The 20,858-nt window shown below is 55.4% G+C and overlaps 1 protein-coding gene across 1 annotated transcript in view; it reads right to left on the bottom strand.

Annotated features, from left to right (window-relative positions):
• Positions 1-20,858, bottom strand: part of LOC147092802 (pyruvate carboxylase, mitochondrial-like) — a gene marked incomplete at its 5' end in the record, with an annotated part of 1,160,114 nt that overhangs the window by 26,751 nt on the left and 1,112,505 nt on the right. The window contains one exon of the mRNA XM_085976052.1: positions 5,634-5,882. Coding sequence (XP_085832178.1) covers positions 5,634-5,882 — 249 coding nt within the window. The remainder of the gene's footprint in view (positions 1-5,633; positions 5,883-20,858) is intronic.

The following is a 20,858-nucleotide window of genomic DNA, read 5'->3' as shown; positions in this document are numbered from 1 at the left end:
TGTTGAAATGTAGGAAACGCGGCAGCCAATTTGCGCACAGCAAGCTCCCACAAACAGCAATGTGATAAATGACCAGATAATTTGTTTTTAGTGATGTTGGTTGAGGGATAAATATTGGCCCCAGGACACCGGGGAGAATGGACCTGGTCATCTTCCAATAGTTGGAGCAGAGATCGGACTGGGGAGGGAGAGGGATCAGGCCTCAGACTGAGTGTGTGTGCTTCCTGCCTGCCATATTGGGGGTTTAGTAGGCCAGTTAGTGCCCGATATTGTCCTCCAAGTGCAAAAGAGGAAGATGAATTACTTTGTCGTTCAGCACTAGGCCGATTCGAACTTTCCTGAATTTTTGAGTCTTCCCACGTCCCCGATTATTAATTCTTCTCTCGTGAAGTAGGCAGTGGGGCCAGGAATAACACGGTTTGACTAATACAGCTGTCTGAAGGAGGACGGCTCAGAATCCCAGCCACTTGTTCATTGGCTGATGTCGCTGTTGTGGGACCTTACTGTGCACAAAATGGCAGATGTATAAAGAAAGACTCGCATTTCTACAGCGCCTTTCACGACCTCAGGACGTCCCAAAGTGCTTTAAAGCCACTGAAGTACTTTTGACATGCAGTCACTCTACTGTAATGTTGGAAGCGCGGCAGCCAACTTGTGCACAGCAAGCTCCCAAAAACAGCAATGCTGTTTCGGTGATGTTGGTTGAGGGATGAATATCGTCCAGGACACTGGGGAGATCTCCCCTGCTCTCCTTTGGATCGTGCTGTGGGATCTTTTACGCCCACCTGAGAGGGCAGACGGCAATGTTCCTGGTAAGCTGTGCGGACACGCAGCGGTCTGGAGGTCCCACGCAGCTGGATCACCGGCTTGTAAATGGGAAAACCATGCATGTGCGGGGATTTGAATGGGCCGCGCAGCCCCCCAAAAATTAGAGGGAATGTTGGAGAGAGAGAGAGAGAGAGAGAATGGGGAAATCAGGAAGAGAGAAAGCAGAATATTGGAGAAAGAGAGAGAGAATGGGGAAATCAGGAGATAAAAGGGGAATATTGGCGATATTAATAAGAATAATATATATTAATGATCTAGACGAGGGAACTAGATGTAATATCTCCAAGTTTGCAGACGACACAAAGCTGGGTGGGCGTGTGTGCTGTGAGGAGGATACAGAGAAACTCCAGTGTGATTTGGACAGGTTGGGTGATTGGGCAGAAGCATGGCAGATGCAGTATAATGTGGATAAATGCAAGGTTATCCACTTTGGTGGCAAAAACAGGAAGGCAGATTATTATCTGAACAGCAATAGATTGGGAGAAGGGGAAGTGCAACGAGACCTGGGTGTCCTTGTGCACCAGTCGCTGAAGGTAAGCATGCAGGTGCAGCAGGCGGTTAAGAAGGCAAATGGTATGTTGGCCTTCATAGCGAGAGGATTCGAGTACAGGAGCAAAGATGTCTTGCTGCAGTTGTACAGGGCCTTGGTGAGACCACACCTTGAGTATTGTGTGCAGTGGTCCCCTAATCTGAGGAAGGATGTTCTTGCCATGGAGCGAGTGCAGTGAAGATTCACCAGACTGATACCTGGGATGGCAGGAATGACGTATGAAGAGAGATTGGGTCGATTGGCCTTATATTCGCTAGAGTTTAGAAGAATGAGAGGGGATTTCATTGAAACTTATAAAATTGTAACAGGACTAGACAGACTAGATGCAGGAAGGATGTACCCGATGGCAGGGGAGTCCAGAACCAGGGGTCACAGTCTAAGGATAAGGGGTAAGCCATTTAGGACAGAGATGAGGAGGAATTTCTTCACCCAGAGAGTGGTGAACCTGTGGAATTCTCTACCACAGAAGGCAGTTGAGGCCAATTCATTAAATATATTCAAGAAGGAGTTAGATATATTTCTTAAGGCTAAAGGGATCAAGGGATATGGGGAGAAGGCAGGGACAGGGTACTGAACTTGGATGATCAGCCATGATCTTATTAAATGGCGGAACAGGCTCGAGGGGCCGAATGGCCTACTCCTGCTCCTATCTTCTATGTTTCTATTAGGAAGAGAGAAAGGGGAATATTGGAGAGAGAGAGAGAATGGGGAACTCCAAAGAGGTTAGAAAGGGAAATCAGTGATGGAGACAGAGAAGGAATATCGGAGGGAGGGAGGGAGAGACGCGATTTAACATCTCATTGGAAAGAGAAATTGTTGGACTGAACAGTTAGTTATAACTACATGGGTAAGAACGATTGCGATTGCAAATTGATACCAGGCCCTGCGCAAGGGTGAGATGCTGTGTGTTTCGAACAGAACACAATAAATAGGAAATATGGCTCGGCTCCCCGACGGAATTGAGTGGAGATTGCTTATTCTTCATCGACACGGCGCTGGAGCAGGTGCTGAGCTGCCTGCGACGAGGCCACCAGGTTAATTACATCCTGGAAATAGATTGCAAGGGCCTGATAACCTTTCCAGGTCTCCGCGCGCTGTGCAGTGGAGCGAGGAGGGAAAGTGCCGCGGTCAGGGGCCCCTCGCGCGATAAACAGATCTCCCCCTTGGCTGCGAGCGTGTCACAGTCAGGTTCAAACAGGTCACTGAAGCAGTTAATGTGGTCAGAGTCTGTGAGATTGGCCTGCTCACAGGAACACAGTTTGCCTTACACACAGTAATATCGCGTCTCTCTCTCCCTCCCTCCCTCCGATATGCCTTCTCTGTCTCCATCACTGATTCCCCTTTCTACCTCCTTTTGATTTCCCCATTCTCTCTCACCAATATTCCCGTTTCTTCCTTCCTGATTTCCCCATTCTCTCTCCAATATTCCCCCTTTCTCTCCCTGATTTCCCCATTCTCTCTCTCCAATATTCCCCTTTCTCTCCCTGATTTCCCCATTCTCTCTCTCCAATATTCCCCTTTCTCTCCCTGATTTCCCCATTCTCTCTCTCCAATATTCCCCCTTTCTCTCCCTGATTGCCCCATTCTCTCCAATATTCCCCATTTCTCTCCTGGATTTCCCCATTCTCTCTCTCCAATATTCCCCCTTTTCTCTCCCGGATTTCCCCATTCTCTCTCTCCAATATTCCCCATTTCTCTCCCGGATTTCCCCCTACATTGTGGTTAAGAAATACCGGCAGTAATTAGACTCTGAATGGAACGTACGAACATACAAAATGAGGGGCAGGAAAAGACCAACAGGTCCATCAAAACTGCCCCACAGCATGATGGCCGCACCTCCCTCCCACGTCCTAACCACCCCGCCCCACCACCGGCCCCCACCCCCGGCCATGTAACCTCCTGGAAGAAGAAAAAAAAGAGAAAAAAAACCCAGGGCCAATAAGGGAAAAAATTACCCTGGAGAATTGTTCTCCGACCCCCTCAGATGATGGAATCCAGTCCAGGAGATCACATGGACCATGTGTTATCTACAATGACACTCTTCTGGATAAAGTAGGCTTGGGCTATGGGGGAGCAGGGAGATTTGGGGGTTCAGGTGGACAGGACATTAAAGGCAACACCTCGGAGTGTTAAAAAGAGAAGCTAATGGAATTCTCGGTTTTCTCACAAGATGTTTGGAATATAAACATCAAGAGGTAATGATGGGTCTATTTAAAACCTTAAGACCTCAGTTGGAGGATTGTGTGCAGCTTTAGGTGCAAACGCTATCGGAAGGATGTTGAGGCTTTAGGGAGGGCACAGTGCAGATTTGGTCTGGAAATGATAAATACTGATACAAAGGAAGACTTAGTGGGAAAAATTTGGTTGCTTTGCGCCTCCCGTTAGCGCCCTGACGGGGTGCAAAGCACCTAGCGCCCGGGCGCGGCGCTGCTAACGCCTCTCGCGAAATTCAGCGAAGGTCAGCGGCGACGGTAGCGCCCCGCGGACGACGTCATCGCCGTGTGCAGCGCCCTGTCCGCAAACTTGGCTGGCGCCCCCTGACCTACCGCCGGATGCTATGTCCGACAGGGTCGGGGGGGTGGGGCGTTCTTGTGGCCGGGGCAGCGATAATTAAAGGGCAGACGCCGGGCGGCCATTTTGCTTTGGGGGCCGCCTGCCAGCACCTGCCCCCTCTGGCCTCCTCCCGCGGGGTGCCGGCCGCGATCCGTCAGCCCGGCACTCCTCCTCTTGCGTGTCTGGCTCTTTAGCCGGCAGCCCATTCCCCGGTGGTCCAGCAGGGCCCTGGTGCGCGCTGCGTTAGGCCCCTTTAATCAGGGGAGGGAGGCCTGCCGTACCACGGCTCTACGTGCCGGCGTGATATTCCATGGGAGTGCCCCAAGCCGGAGGGGGAGCGCTTCCAGCAGCTGATGGTAGAAGTGTTTAAAATTAAATACAGGGTCGGTAGAAGCAGACTGTCTCCAGGGGTTGAGAACGAGGGGCCGTGTACACAAGATTAAGTGTAAGAGATTTCGAACAGAGGGCAGGAGAAACTTCTCCACAGAGAGAGAGAGAGAGGGTGAGGCTGTGGAATTCACTTCCAGGATTAGTGGTTGAGGCGGAAACTGTGTCAACATTCAGGATTAGATTGGACATGTGGATGAGAGAAAAGAGGGGACGAAGGGATTTGGGAGCAGGGCGGGAAAATCTGATTGGGACCAATGTTCCCTTTAAGCTGGGCGGCCTCGCTGCGGTCTGGAGGTCCCGCGCAGCCGGCTCACCGGCTTTTAAATGGGAAAACCGAAGGTGCGCTGAAATTTGAATGGGCCGCACACACACACACAAAAAAAAAAATGAGAGGGAACATTGTTTGGGACTATTTGCTTGGGTGGAAGGGTAAACGCCACCACGGACTGGTTGGGCCGTTTTCATGCTGTAATCTCTACGTCTTCCTCAACCTTATTTGTTTTGTAATCCTGTGATTCAGCACCGACTGGGCTGAGATAGGCCACTTTCCTATGGCCCTTGAGCGGCCCCCTCCCTCACTGTAACTCCGCACGGTGCTGCTAAGGACTCCCTGCCACCCCCGCAGGCCTCAATAAAAGCAGCGACGCAGGTTAACAAGGCCAGGAAACAAAAAAGCAAACCAAGCACTAGGGTTTATTTCTAGAGGGATAGAATTGAAAAGTAGGGAAGTTATGCTAAACCTGTATCGAACCTTGGTTAGATCACACTTGGAGCACTGTGTACAGTTCTGGTCGCCATATTATAAAAAGGATATAGAGGCACTGGAGAGGGTGCAGAGAAGATTTACAAGGATGATACCAGAAATGCGAGGGTATACATATCAGGAAAGATTGAACAGGCTGGGACTCTTTTCTCCAGAAAAAAGACTGAGGGGGGTGATCTGATAGAGGTCTTTAAGATTATGAAGGGCTTCGATAAGGTAGATGTAGAGAAGATGTTTCCACTTGTGGGGGAGACCAGAACTAGAGGCCATCAATATAAGATCGTCACTAATAAATCCAATCGGGAATTCAGGAGAAACTTCTTTACCCAGAGAGTGGTGAGAATGTGGAACTCGCTACCACAGGGAGTGGTTGAGGTGAATAGCAGAGATACATTTAAGGGGAGGCTCGATAAACACACGAGGGAGAAGGGAATAGAAGGATATGTTGATGGGGTGAGATGAAGTGGGGTGGGATTAACATAGACCAGTTGGGCCGAATGGCCTAGTTCTGTGCTGTGCATTCTATGTCCTTCCTCAGGAGTCACCCACCTGGAACAGCTCGGCGATTTTCGGTCCCTCCAGGAAGAGTCGAGTGTTGAGACACTCCACCGGCCCAAACTGAGCGGTGAAATCCTTGAACTCGTCAAATACTTTGGGATACATTGCGGCCGACAAGACGTCCTCGGGGGTGATCTCGTCTTCGTGCCGCGCCTTCAGCTCCTTCTCCAGGTTTTCGAAGTCCATGTGGGAGAGGGAGGCCCCAGGGCGGCCCTCGATCCGAGGCAGGTCCTTCAGCACCTGGCAAGAAACAAAACTAGATTCTGTCAGCGATCAATCAGCGGGACCCTGCACCTTAAAGAACCACGGGAGGTCCTGAAAAGACAGGAAGGAAACAAAGAGAAAGAAAGACTTTCTACAGCGTCATTCATGACCTCAGGACGCCCCAAAGCGCTTTACAGCCAATGAAGTACTTTTTGAAGTGTAGTCACTGTTGTAATGTAGGAAACGCGGCAGCCGTTTTGCGCACAGCAAGATCCCACAAACAGCAATGTGATAAATGACCAGATCATCTTTTTTTAAGGCGTTAGTTGAGGCATAACTATTGGGCCGGGACACCGGGGAGAACTCCCCCTGCTCTTCTTCCAATAGTGGCCGTGGGATTACGTCCACCTGAGAGGGCAGACGGATGAGAAATTTAATTTCGAGGCACAGACCTTCCTTGTCTCAGCTCCCACCTCTGAACAATAGGGACATTTACTCTGCCTCGAGCAGGTAGTAAGTGCGATTTTATTTTCAAGCATTTGCTTTCATAATGGACAGGAAAGCGGGAGCTGGTGTCTCTGTACTGCAACAGTTTGTTAAATGGAGAATCTAACATCCTTTTAACGCACTCAGTCAGCATCACAGCACAATGACAGGACAAGCAATTCAACCTATTCGGCGTTGAATTATTTTAGATTAAACAAAAGCAACGGAATCCAATTGTCCTCTTTTAAGTAGTGAATCTTCTGTAGGGTACACTCACTCTTCACCAGAACGATACCGGGGTGTAAAGGGTTAAATTACGAGGACAGGTTGCACAGACTGGGCTTGTATTCCCTTGAGTTTAGAAGATTAAGGGGCGATCTAATCGAGGTGTTTAAGATGATTAACGGAGTTGATGGGGTCGATAGAAACTATTTCCTCTGGTGGGGGGAGTCCAGAACAAGGAGACAGAACCTTAAAATTAGAGCCAGGCCGTTCAGGGGTGATGTCAGGAAGCACTTCCTCACACAAAGGGTGGTGGAAATCTGGAACTCTCTCCCCGCAAAAAGCGGTTGAGGCCGACTCCTCGCTCCTTATTTAGTGGCATCCTTGGCCCAGGGGTTGGTGCAGGGGGCAGCTCGGGTGCTTGTCACTCGGGCATGGCCTGGTGAGACGGTTCTGCGCACGGTGGCCCACCCTGGAGTACCTGGCGCACTCGCCAGAGGCCCGAGGAACAGTCAGTCACCACCCCATGCGAGCTCCGACTGCTGCCGTGGAGGCTCCAGCGTACAGAGGGCTACGCATTCCCCCGTGCTCGCTGACCTACGCTGGCTCCCGGCCCGGCAACACCTCAAAGTTAAAATCCTCATCCTGGTGTTCAAATCCCTCCATGGCCTCACTATCTCTGGAAACTCCTCCAGCCCTACGAAAACAGCAGGAGACTATTCAACCCCTCGAGCCTATTCCGCCATTCAGTGAGATCAAGGCTGATCTGTGTCTTAACTCCATCTACCCGCCTTGGTTCCGTATCCCTTAATACCCTTACCCAAAAAAAATCGATCAATCTCAGTTTTGAAATTTTCAATGGACCCCCAGCCTCAACAACTTTTTGGGGGAGAGAATTCCAGATTTCCACCACCCTTTGTGTGAAGAAATGCTTCCTGACATCACCCCTGAACGGCCTGGCTCTAATTTTAAGGTGACGCCCCCCCGTGTTCTGGACTCCCCCCACCAGAGGAAATAGTTTCTCTCTATTGACCCTATCGAATCCTTTAATCATCTTAAACTCCTCGATTAGATCGCCCCTTAATCTTCTAAACTCGAGGGAATACAAGCCCAGTCTGTGCAAGCTGTCCTCGTAATTTAACCCTTTACACACCGGTATTGTTCTGGTGAAGAGTGAGTGTACCCTACAGAAGATTCACTACTTAAAAGAGGACAATTGGATTCCGTTGCTTTTCTTTCTTCTAAAATAATTTAATGGCGGAAAGGTTGAATTGCTTGTCCTGTCATTGTGCTGTGATGCTGATTGAGTGCGTTAAAAGGATGTTAGATTCTCCATTTAACAAACTGTTGCAGTACAGAGACACCAGCTCCCGCTTTCCTGTCCATTATGAAAGCAAATGCTTGAAAATAAAATCACGCTTATTACCTACAAGAGGCAGAGTAAATGTCCTTATTGTTCAGAGAAAAAGACAGACACAAAAGAACTGACGACACAGAAAATAACAAATCCCGCCGAACTCTCTGGTACCTCGCTGGCCAGGTGTTCGGTCAGGTTATCTGTCACTAGGCCTCGGTTGACATACGGCTGATTCGCACGGTGTGTCATCCACTCAGCCCCTCCCCCGACCACCCACCCGGGATTTGGACCTGACCACGGAGAAAATCTGTGCCTACCTGGCTTTCTTTCCAATAATCAGTTAACAGCCTTTCCCCCCGGCCATGTTTTCCCATCCACATTGCCCTCTGATTCCATGGAATCCTCCGTGGCTACAGGATACAATGGTGTAACCCACATCTTTTTAAAAATTCATTCCTGGGATGTGGGCGTCGCTGGCAAGGCCCAGCATTTATTGCCCATCCCTAGTTGCCCCTTGAGAAGGTGGTGGTGAGCCGCCTTCTTGAACCGCTGCAGTCCGTGTGGTGAAGGTGCTCCCACAGTGCTGTTAGGGAGGGAGTTCCAGGATTTTGACCCAGCGACGATGAAGGAACGGCCGATATATTTCCAAGTCAGGGTGGTGTGTGACTTGGAGGGGAACTTGGAGGTGGTGGTGTTCCCATGTGCCTGCTGCCCTCGTCCTTCTAGGTGGACGAGGTTGCGGGTTTGGGAGGTGCTGCTGAAGAAGCCCTGGCGAGTTGCTGCAGTGCATCTTGTAGATGGTACACACTGCAGCCACGGTGCGCCGGTGGTGGAGGGAGTGAATGTTTAAGGTGGTGGATGGGGTGCCAATCAAGCGGGCTGCTTTGTCCTGGATGGTGTTGAGGTTCTTGAGTGTTGTTGGAGCTGCACTCATCCAGGCAAGTGGAGAGTATTCCATCACACTCCTGACTTGTGCCTTGTAGATGGTGGAAGGGCTTTGGGGAGTCAGGAGGTGAGACACTTGCCGCAGAATACCCAGCCTCTGACCTGCTGTCATCTGGAAGTGCTGGACAGGTGAACAGGGCTCCAAACCATTAATGCCCCAGGGTCTGTATACACAGCAACCTAGAAACTCAGTGTGGAATTACATAGAATGTACAGCACAGAAACAGGCCATTCGGTCCAACAGGTCTATGCTGGTGTTTATGCTCCACACGAGCCTCCTAGCTGACATTCCAGTGTTAGTACTGAGGGAGTGCTGCACTGTCGGAGGTGCCGTCTTTCAGATAAGATGTTGAACCGAGGCCCCGTCTGCTTTCTCAGGTGGACGTAAAAGATCCCACGGCCACTATTGGAAGAAGAGCAGGGGAGTTCTCCCCGGTGTCCTGGACAATATATATCCCTCAATCAACATCACTAAAACAGATTATCTGGTCACTATTGCTGTTTGTGGGAGCTTGCTGTGCGCAAATTACCTGCCGCATTTTCTACATTACAACAGTGACCACACTTCAAAGTACTTCATTGGCTGAAAAGTGCTTTGGGACATCCTGAGGTCGTGAAAAGAACTATGGAAATATAAGTCTTTCTTTCTTTCCTCCCACTCCTCTTCATCTCATCCTATCAGCATAACATGTTGCTTTGTTCCTCATATGTTTAACTAGCTTCCCCTTAAATGGGGCAACGACATGCATAGCAACCTAGAAACTCAATGGGGCAACATTGAGTGTAATCCAGGTCCTAAAACCAATGTTGCCGTTCCCAGTGTCCAATATATTTACAAGTCATTACACTAAACTTTTCATTCTGTTCCACAAGGAAAGCCAACAGGAACGCTGGCAATAAGCTTAAGAGCCCGCAGTTTTGTCGTCACGTCTAAAACAGTCGTTACTTTTTGGCAGCCTCCCAAATTCCATAACTCTCCCGACCCCGTCAATGGAACCCACCGAGATCTCCGCGCTCCTCCAATTCCGGCCTCTTGAGCATCACCCGACTTCCATCGCTCCACCATTGGCGGCTGTGCCTTCAGCTGCCTGGGCCCTAAGCTCTGGAATTCCCTCCCTAAACCTCTCCGCCTCTCTCTCCTCCTTTAAAACGCTCCGTAAAATCCACCTCTTTGACCAAGCTTTTGCTCACCTGTCCTAATATCTCAATATGTGGCTCGATGTCAAATTTTTGTTTGATAATCGCTCCTGTGAAGCGCCTTGGGACGTTTTACCACGGTATATTTCGGATCAGTGTGAGATCAGGGGGAACGGCGGGGAAAATATCCCGAACAAGACTGGATTGTGAGATGGAAAGAGACCTTGCAGAGATTAAATGGGGAACCACCCCCCCAGCAAACAGAACCACAGATCAGCACAAGGAAATATCTAAACAGGAGATGGAAAGGATTCAAATGAAGTATATGCCACTAAGGAAAGAAACAGAGATTATCGGAGGCTGGGCTTCAGTATGAACAGAGGGATTAGATCTGAGACCAAACATAGAAACATCTCGTGCTTACGGGGCAGGTTATGATAGAAAGCCAGTCGCAGTGTTCCCTTAAAGCTGTGCGGCCGCGCAGCTGGCTCACCGGGCTATTATTCTGAATAGGCTGCCCAGACTCCTTAAAGGGGCCACGTACCCCCCAAAAAATTTAAAGGCCACATTGGCCAGGAGATATGAAAAAAATGTAAGAACGCTACAGAAAAAGGAAGATTAGGAACGTCAAGAGGATACATGAGAAAAGTTGTCAAAAAAAAAGGCAATATAAAGGGCTAGAAATTCGTCTCCTTTGCGCTTCCGGGAGCGTTAACGGGGCGCGACCGGCTGCCCGCAAAATTGATGTGGAGGTTTGCGGCGGCGGTAACCCTGCGTCCGGAGATCGTGAGGTTACCCGGCTGCGCGGCGCCCCTGGACCTGAACTTTGGTTCCGCACCCCTGCGGCATGGCCGGGCAACAACACCGACAGCTGCAGGAGGCGTTGCCAGGGAGGCCGGCCGCGTGGGGATGGGGGCATTCAAAAGGTAAAGGCCGCTTGCGTCAATGAAAAATTTGTTTTCGCCCCTTGGGTTGTTTTTTTTGCAACTTTTGTCCTGTGCCGCGATCGATCAGCCCTGCGGGAGTGCTTGGGGCTGATCGTGGCGGATCGCGGCTGCCGTCGGCGACGAGGGAAATCGATTCAATGCAGGGCCTGCAGCGACGGCCTTTCCCTTTAAGGGAGGGAAGGAGACTCCATTCCCGGCAGCGCTGCACCGTTACCGCCCCTCTTGCCGAACTTTAGCGCTCCAAGGGATGTGGTAGTGCTTAAGTTAGCTTCCTGGAGCGTCAGATTCACTGGCGTAGCGCCTGGCGCTACTTTTTCGTTACCACTAAAGGTATCGTCCCAAACGTAGGTGGGATGGGTGGGGGGGGCGGTGTGACCAATCCTCTCCCAGGAGGCGGGGGCTCGTTGGAATATTAGAATGAGGCTGCGTGCCTCAGGTTTTATCTCTCTTCCAGGTTTAACCCGGGCCTCGGGAAACCCGGCAGCTCAGGTGAGTGCCTTTCCAGCACTGCTTGTGGGCCAGGAGGAGCAGGTGCGCTCCCCTCACCAGCCCCTCAAGCTAACCTGTCAACCTCCCAGTGGTCGGGCCCCCCCCCCCCCCCGCCTGGGATCTCTGCCCCCGATCTCTCTCCGATCCGCCCCCCACGATCTCCACACTGAGGCGCAGGAATTAAAACGCCACAGCGTTTGGGGAAATCCGGACTTCCCCTCACACCCCCACCGGCTTGGAAATCCTGCCCCAGTAAATATCAGGGCCACAGGAAGAGGAGGAGGCCATTCAGCCCCTGGAGCCTGTTCCGCCATTCAATGAGATCATGCCTGATCTGTACGTCAACTGAATTTAGCTGCCTTTGCTCCATATCCCTTGATACCCTTACCTAACAAATGTCAATCTCAGTCCTTAAAATTTCAATTGTCCCCCTGGCATCCGCAGCCCTTTGAGGGAGAACCAGATTTTCTACTACCCTTTGTGTGAAGAAGTGCTTTCTGATTTCATGCTGATAACAGCGCTAGAAGCATTCCAATACAAGTGGGAGTATACTGTAATATCGCTGATTTTAATAAGACCGAGATTTACAACCCAATGTCTGCACCAACTAATTAAAGGCACAAAATTATTTCAGAACCGCAGCCGACTGGAGACACAGAACGTTGCCAAGCTCGTAAAAGAGTGGGAACGGGATGTGCTGTCTCGATAAAAAGGGCAAAATCCACTTCATCACCGTTGGAGTTTCTCCTGAAGGCGGTTCCGAATTGGAGACAAGGAGTTAGGGCCGCGAAGGTTATTACTTCCCATTCCGTTCAAGGTGTCGGTGGAAGGGGCGCATTTGTTTCAGGATTAGCTCACTTGCCAAGGAGGGAACCGGTGGGAGTTAACGGGACAATAGCCTCACCCCCGCCTCGCTGTACTCAATACAGCTCCCGGTGAGGGAGGGGGTTCGTCCAGTCCCAGTGGGGGTCTATCAGTCCCAGTGGGGGGTCTGTCAGTCCCAGTGGAGGGTCTGTCAGTCCCAGTGGGGGGTCTATCAGTCCCAGTGGAGGGTCTATCAGTCCCAGTGGGGGGGTCTATCAGTCCCAGTGGGGGGGTCTATCAGTCCCAGTGGGGGGGTCTATCAGTCCCAGTGGGGGGGTCTATCAGTCCTAGTGGGGGGGTCTATCAGTCCCAGTGGGGGGTCTGTCAGTCCCAGTGGGGGTCTGTCAGTCCCAGTGGGGGTCTATCAGTCCCAGTGGGGGGGTCTGTCAGTCCCAGTGGAGGGTCTGTCAGTCCCAGTGGGGGGGTCTATCAGTCCCAGTGGAGGGTCTGTCAGTCCCAGTGGGGGGTCTATCAGTCCCAGTGGGGGGTCTATCAGTCCCAGTGGGGGGGTCTATCAGTCCTAGTGGGGGGGTCTATCAGTCCCAGTGGGGGTCTATCAGTCCCAGTGGGGGGTCTATCAGTCCCAGTGGGGGGGTCTATCAGTCCCAGTGGGGGGGTCTATCAGTCCCAGTGGGGGGATCTATCAGTCCCAGTGGGGGGATCTATCAGTCCCAGTGGGGGGGTCTATCAGTCCCAGTGGGGGGGTCTATCAGTCCCAGTGGGGGGGTCTATCAGTCCCAGTGGGGGTCTATCAGTCCCAGTGGGGGGGTCTATCAGTCCCAGTGGGGGGGTCTATCAGTCCCAGTGGGGGGTCTATCAGTCCCAGTGGGGGTCTATCAGTCCCAGTGGGGGGTCTATCAGTCCCAGTGGGGGGTCTATCAGTCCCAGTGGGGGGTCTATCAGTCCCAGTGGGGGTCTATCAGTCCCAGTGGGGGGGTCTATCAGTCCCAGTGGGGGGTCTATCAGTCCCAGTGGGGGGTCTATCAGTCCCAGTGGGGGTCTATCAGTCCCAGTGGGGGGGTCTATCAGTCCCAGTGGGGGGTCTATCAGTCCCAGTGGGGGTCTATCAGTCCCAGTGGGGTGTCTGTCAGTCCCAGTGGGGGGTCTATCAGTCCCAGTGGGGGGTCTATCAGTCCCAGTGGGGTGTCTGTCAGTCCCAGTGGGGGGTCTATCAGTCCCAGTGGGGGGGTCTATCAGTCCCAGTGGGGGGTCTGTCAGTCCCAGTGGGGTGTCTGTCAGTCCCAGTGAGGGGGTCAATCAGTCCCAGTGGGGGGGGGTTCGTCCAGTTCCAGTGCGGGGGTGTCTCAGGGGTGGGGTTAGTTATGGGGGGGGGGGGGAGTGGAGGCTTGAGTTAGCCGGGGTGTGTGCGGAGCTGAATCTCAGGTAGTGAGGGGGGTAACTTTAACCTCATGTGTCTGAGGCATTGTGGGGTGGGAGCTCTTCCCCATCACCTGTTCGAGGTCGGTACACACCGACTGGGGGGGTTCCCTTCCCGGAGCAGGGCCCTGCCCTACCCTCCCACCCCCACCCCGATAAAAAAACAGCAAAGAAGCATCAGTCGCAGCACGGGGCGAGTGGCGGCGAGGGATGGGGGGGGCGAGGGGGGGTGGGCGAGGGGCGGGGGGGCGAGGGGCAGTGGGGCGCGGCGAGTGGCGGGGGGGCGAGGGGCGGTGGGGCGACGAGGGACGGGGGCGAGGGGTGGGAGGCGGCGAGGGGCGGTGGCGCAGCGAGGGGCCGGTGGGCGAGGGGGGCGAGGGGCGGTGGTCGCGGGATGGGGGGCGAGGGTCGGGGGCGGTGGGCGAGGGGCGGGGGGGGCAGAGCGTGGCGGGGGGACGGTGTTAGACAGGTTTAAACAATAAACTGAAGGAAAGCAGGGAGCGGGAGTCCTGATCACAGCCCGAGAGCGGCTCTGTGAACTGCAGCACTCGGTGAACAGATTCGTTAGCTGGTTTTAAATGAGGCCTGGAAATGGCTCGGCATTTCCCTCCAGCGATTACTGCACCCAATTGTTTATATGTCCTGATTTCCCAATCGCTTTTTTCAATGTCATTATTAAATATTTGCTTTAACAGGCTGTGTGCTACATGTTGCTCGTAGTTAACCCTTTCCAGCATGGCTTGTGTTTCAAAACTGCTCAATTAAGCTCCCTGAGTGGACGTCCAGTACACATACAGCACAGGAGGCCATTCGGCCCATCGTGCCTGTGCCGGCTCTTTGAAAGAGCTCTCCAATTAGTCCCACTCCCCCCTGCTCTTTCCCCGTAGCCCTGCAAATTTTTCCTTTTCAAGTATTTATCCAGTTCCCAATTATTGAATCTGCTTCCACCGCGTTCCAGATCACAAGAACTCGCTGCGTTAAAAAAATTCTCCTCATCTCCCCCTCTGGTTCTTTTGCTGATTGTCTTAAATCTGTGTTCTCTGGTTGCCGTGGCAGAGACTTTGAAAGAAGATGATAATAGATTCAACCCAACAAGCTCCCTAAGAAATGAACCACGGGCAGCATTTTAGTGGCTGGCAAGGATTGCCCTGTTTAATAGGTGTCAGTAGGTCTCACTCGCTCTCTGCTCTGAGTCAGAAGGTTGTGGTTCGAGTCCCACTCCAGAGATCTGAGCCCACAATCTAGGCTGACAATCCAGTGCCAATACTGAGGGAGCGCCGCACTGTTGGAGGGGCAGTACTGAGGGAGTGCTGCACTGTCGGAGGGCCAGTACTGAGGGAGTGCTGCACTGTCGGAGGGCCAGTACTGAGGGAGTGCTGCACTGTCGGAGGGACAGTACTGAGGGAGTGCTGCACTGTCAGAGGGACAGTACTGAGGGAGCACCGCACTGTCGGCGGGGCAGTACTGAGGGAGCGCCGCACTGTCGGAGGGGCAGTACTGAGGGAGCGCCGCACTGTCGGAGGGGCAGTACTGAGGGAGCGCCGCACTGTCGGAGGGGCAGTACTGAGGGAGCGCCACACTGTCGGAGGGGCAGTACTGAGGGAGCGCCACACTGTCGGCGGGGCAGTACTGAGGGAGCGCCGCACTGTCGGAGGGGCAGTACTGAGGGAGCGCCACACTGTCAGAGGGGCAGTACTGAGGGAGCGCCGCACTGTCGGAGAGGCAGTACTGAGGGAGCGCCGCACTGTCGGAGGGGCAGTACCGAGGGAGCGCCGCACTGTCGGAGGGGCAGTACTGAGGGAGCGCCGCACTGTCGGAGGGGCAGTACTGAGGGAGTGCTGCACTGTCGGAGGTGCCGTCTTTCGGATGAGACGTTAAACCGAGGCCCCGTCTGCCCTGTCAGGTGGACGTAAAAGATCCCACGGCCACTATTGGAAGAAGAGCGGGGGAGTTCTCCCCGGTATCCTGGGCCAATATTTATCCCTCAACCAACATCACTAAAACAGATTATTTCGTGATTATCTTCAGCAGCACCTCCCAAACCGGCGACCTCTACCACTTAGAAGGACAAGGGCAGCAGGCGCACGGGAACACCACCACCTCCAAGTCACACACCACCCCGACTTGGAAATATATCGGCCGTTCCCTCATCGTCGCTGGGTCAAAATCCTGGAACTCCCTCCCTAACAGCACTGTGGGAGCACCTTCACCACACGGACTGCAGCGGTTCAAGAAGGCGGCTCACGGGCAATTAGGGACGGGCAATAAATGCTGGGCCCCCGTGAGTGAATAAAAATAAATCTCATTGCTATCCACTTTCCTTGCCCAAGCTGCACATTATCCGGTCATTAAAGAAAAAAAAGATAGACACTTCAAAAGTACTTCATTGGCTGTAAAGCGCTTTGGGACGTCCTGGGGTTGTGAAAGGCGCGATAGAAATGCTTTCTTTCATCGTGATCGCAGGCAAAGTGCAGCTAGAAGATGAATATTTGACGCGACTGTCGGGATTGTCTCTCTCCAGGCTTGAGAACAGCAAACACCCGACCCTTCAGATCCAGATATGGAAACCAGCGACCTCTCAGAACTGCCGCTACCGTTCGGTATTAAAAGTAGATCTGCCTGGCACTTATACTGATGTCAGACGGCAGAATACATGACTGGGTTTGCTAAACATCAAAGTGAATCGAGTCCTCGGAGGGGATCTGTGCCTTTTTGTTCGATGAGGATGTGTAATAAAAGGAACAGAATGAGGTTACAGAGCGGAGACTGGGAGCGAAAGCGGGCAGCCCTGTCTCTGGGAGTTTGCGAGCTGCTCCATCCTGTCACAGCTCGTAGTCTGGTGTAAACAGATGTCAGGCGGGATTTGTGCGAGATGAGATTGTGGGCTGCTTGTACACGGGGCAAGGGAGATCGGCCGTCCGCTCTTCAGTGCAAGAGATTCACCGACGGACACTGTCAGCCTCGGAGGGGAGGCCCCGAACCTTTCACCAGCTCCCACTAGAGGGCGAGAGGCCCTTCGGTAAATAGTCCCCCTGCCCCCGCCGGGTGTGCTCTCCCTCCCGGGGACTGTCACTGAGGAGCTCGGGGTCACATCAGGGGCTGAGCAGATGGAGAGGTGACAGGTCCAAACATTTGACCGGTCAGTCAGGCTGCAGCACGCAATGCCCCCACGGGAGTGGGGAGGGGGACTGAGGGAGGAGTGGGGTTGAGGGGGGAGGGGGAGTGGGGGTGAGGGGGAAGTGAGAGTGAGGGGGGAGTGGGGGTGAGGGGGGAGTGGGAGTGAGGGGGGAGTGGGGTGAAGTGGGAGTGTGAGTGAGGGGGGAGTGGGGTGAAGTGGGGGTGAGGGGGGAGTGGGAGTGAGGGGGGTGAGGGGGGAGTGGGACTGAGGGGGAGTGAGGGGGAAGTGAGGGAGGAGGTGAGGGTGAGGGGGAGTGGGGGTGAGGGGGAAGTGAGGGGGAGTGGGGTGAAGTGGGAGTGAGGGTAAGGGGGGAGTGGGAGTGAAGTGGGAGTGAGGGTGAAGTGAGGATGAGGTGGGGGTGAGGGGGGAGTGGGGGTGAGGGGGGAGTGGGAGTGAGGGGGGAGTGGGGTGAGGGGGGAGTGGGGTGAGGGGGAGTGGGGAGTAGGAGTGAGGGGGAAGTGAGGGTGAGGGGGGGAGTGGGAGTGAGGGGGAAGTGAGGGTGAGGGGGAGTGAGGGGAAGTGAGGGTGAGGGGGAGTGGGAGTGAGGGGAAGTGAGGGTGAGGGGGGAGTGGAGTGAGGGAGGAGTGGAGAGGGCGTGGGAGTGAGGGGGGAGTGGGGGTGAGGGGGGAGTGGGGTTGAGGGGGGAGTGGGAGAGGGGGAGTGGGGGGTGAGGGGGGTGAAGGGGGAGTGGGGTTGAGGGGGGAGTGGAGTGAGGGGGGAGTTGGTTGAGGGGGGAGTGGGGGGTGAGGGGGAGTGGGAGTGAGGGAGGAGAGGGGGGAGTGAGGGGGGAGGGGGGAGTGGGAGTGAGGGAGGGGAGGGGGAGTGAGGGGAGTTGTTGAGGGGGAATGGGGGTGAGGGGGGAGTGGAGGTGAGGGGGGAGTTGGTTGAGTGGGGAGTGGAGTGAGGGGGGAGTGGGAGGTGAGGGGGGCATGAGGGTGTGAGTGGGAGTGAGGGGGGGAGTGGAGTAATGGGGAGTTGGTTGAGTGGGGGTGAGGAGGGGAGTTGGTTGAGTGGGGAGTGGAGTGAGGGGGAGTGGGTGGTGAGGTGGGAGTGGGTGGTGAGGGGGAGTGGGAGGTGAGGGGGGAGTGGGAGGTGAGGGGGGAGTGGGAGGTGAGGGGGGAGTTGGTTGAGTGGGGGTGAGGGGGGAGTTGGTTGAGTGGGGAGTGGAGTGAGGGGGGAGTGGGGTTGAGGGGGGAGTGGGGGTGAGGGGAGTGGGGGTGAGGGGAAGTGAGAGTGAGGTGGGGGTGAGGGGGGAGTGGGGGTGAGGGGGAGTGGGGGTGAGGGGGGAGTGGGGGTGAGGGGGGAGTGGGGTGAGGGGGAAGTGAGGGGGAGTGGGAGTGAGGGGGAGTGGGGTGAGGGGAAGTGAGGGGGGAGTGGGAGTGAGGGGGAGTGGGGTGAGGTGGGAGTGGGTGAAGTGGAGTGTGAGTGAGGGGGAGTGGGGTGAAGTGGGGGGAGTGGGAGTGAGGGGGGAGTGGGGTGAGGGGGGAGTGGGAGTGAGTGGGGGGAGTGGGAGTGAAGTGGGAGTGAGGGGGGAGTGAGGGTGAAGTGAGGATGAGGTGGGGGTGAGGGGGGAGTGGGGGTGAGTGGGAGTGGGGGGAGTGGGGTGAGGGGGAGTGGGGTGAGGGGGGAGTAGGAGTGAGGGGGGAGTGAGGGTGAGGGGGAGTGGGAGTGAGGGGGAGAGTGGAGTGAGGGGGAAGTGAGGGTGAGGGGGGAGTGGGAGTGAGGGAGGAGTGGGAGTGAGGGGAGAGGCGGGGAGTGAGGGGGAGTGGAGTGAGGGAGGAGTAGGGGTGAGGGGGAGTGGGGTTGAGGGGGGAGTGGGGAGAGGGGGAGTGGGGGGTGAGGGGGGAGTGGGGGGTGAAGGGGGAGTGGGAGTGAGGGGGGAGTTGGTTGAGGGGGGAGTGGGGGTGAGGGGTGAGTGGAGTGAGGGGGGAGTGAGGGTGAAGTGAGGATGAGGTGGGGGTGAGGGGGGAGTGGGTGAGGGGGGAGTGGGGTGAGGGGGAGTGGGGTGAGGGGGGAGTAGGAGTGAGGGGGGAGTGAGGGGGAAGTGAGGGTGAGGGGGGAGTGGGACGTGAGGGGAAGTGAGGGTGAGGGGGAGTGGGAGTGAGGGGGAAGTGAGGGTGAGGGGGGAGTGGGAGTGAGGGAGGAGTGGAGTGAGGGGGAGAGGGCGTGGGAGTGAGGGGGGAGTGGGAGTGAGGGAGGAGTGGGGGTGAGGGGGAGCGGGGGTGGGGGGGGAGCGGGGGTGAGGGGTGAGTGCTGAGTGGGGGTGAGTGGGGAGTGGGGTTGAGGGGGGAGTGGGGGATGAGTGGGGTTGAGGGGGGAGTGGGGGAGGGGTTGAGGGGGAGTGGGGGGTGAGGGGGAGTTGGTTGAGGGGGAGTGGGGGGTGAGGGGGGAGTGGGAGTGAGGGAGGAGAGGGGGGAGTGAGGGGGGAGTGGGAGTGAGGGGGGAGGGGGGAGTGAGGGGGAGGGGGGAGTGAGGGGAGTTGGTTGAGGGGGGAATGGGGGTGAGGGGGGAGTGGGAGGTGAGGGGGGAGTTGGTTGAGTGGGGAGTGGAGTGAGGGGGGAGTGGGAGGTGAGGGGGTGAGGGGTGAGTGGGAGTGAGGGGGGAGTGGGAGTAATGGGGGAGTTGGTTGAGTGGGGAGTGGGGGTGAGGGGGGAGTTGGTTGAGTGGGGAGTGGAGTGAGGGGGCAGTGGGTGGTGAGGGGGGAGTGGAGAGGTTGAGGGGGGAGTGGGAGGTGAGGGGGGAGTGGGAGGTGAGGGGGGAGTTGGTTGAGTGGGGAGTGGGGGTGAGGGGGGAGTTGGTTGAGTGGGGAGTGGAGTGAGGGGAGTGGGTGGTGAGGGGGAGTGGTGGTGAGGGGGGAGTGGGAGTGAGGGGAGTTGGTTGAGTGGGGAGTGGAGTGAGGGGGGAGTGGGAGTGAGGGGGGAGTTGGTTGAGTGGGGAGTGGAGTGTGAGGGGGGAGTGGGAGTGAGGGGGGAGTGGAGTGAGGGGGAGTGGGTGGTGAGTGGGTGGTGAGGGGGAGTGTGAGTGAGGGGGAGTTGGTTGAGTGGGGAGTGGGAGTGAGGGGGGAGTGGGAGTGAGGGGGGAGTGGGTGGTGAGTGGGTGGTGAGGGGGAGTGTGAGTGAGGGGGGAGTTGGTTGAGTGGGGAGTGGGAGTGAGGGGGAGTGGGAGTGAGGGGGGGAGTGGAGTGAGGGGGGAGTTGTGAGTGGGGAGTGGGAGTGTGAGGGGGAGTGTGAGTGAGGGGGGAGTGGAGTGAGGGGGGAGTGGGTGGTGAGTGGGTGGTGAGGGGGAGTGTGAGTGAGGGGGGAGTTGGTTGAGTGGGGAGTGGGAGTGAGGGGGGAGTGGGAGTGAGGGGGGAGTGGGTGGTGAGTGGGTGGTGAGGGGGAGTGTGAGTGAGGGGGGAGTTGGTTGAGTGGGGAGTGGGAGTGAGGGGGGAGTGGGAGTGAGGGGGGAGTGGTGGGGTGAGGGGGGAGTTGGTTGAGTGGGGAGTGGAGTGAGGGGGGAGTGAGGGGGGAGTTGGTTGAGTGGGGAGTGGGAATGAGGGGGGAGTGGGAGTGAGGGGGGAGTTGGTTGAGTGGGGAGTGGAGTGAGGGGGGAGTGGGAGTGAGGGGGGGAGTGGGAGGGGGGATTTCGAAATCATGGAATAAGTTTGAGAAGCAAGAGAGCTGCAGATGTTGAACAGCTGGTGTGGGAGGCCAGAGTCGGTCTCATCTCCACAGCAGTGAGCAAAGCAATGATTTCTTAATGTGGCTCTCCTGAGTTCCAGGGAACGTGAAGCATTAAACCGAGTGAGCAGGCAGCTGTCTGACCCCGTGGCTCTTCAGCAGGCTGGCAGCTCAGCCAGGCACACAGAGCGCCTGTCCCAGCCCAGACTCTGCCCTGGGGATCTCCTGCTCCCACACTCAGGATCAGAGCTGACGAGCCTCCTTCCCTGCAGCCCCCGGCCGATCCAAACACCCCCGCGGCCTTTCTGACTTTGTGCTTTTTTCTTTAATGAAGAGCAAAAGACACACCAG

Source organism: Somniosus microcephalus, unplaced genomic scaffold, assembly GCF_052327205.1.
Source record: "Somniosus microcephalus isolate GS21.2 unplaced genomic scaffold, FLI_Smic_1.0 unresolved_chr2, whole genome shotgun sequence".
Lineage (NCBI taxonomy): Eukaryota > Metazoa > Chordata > Chondrichthyes > Squaliformes > Somniosidae > Somniosus > Somniosus microcephalus.
The sequence above is the reverse complement of the archived record's forward strand: the minus strand, read 5'-3'. Positions and strand labels throughout refer to the sequence as shown.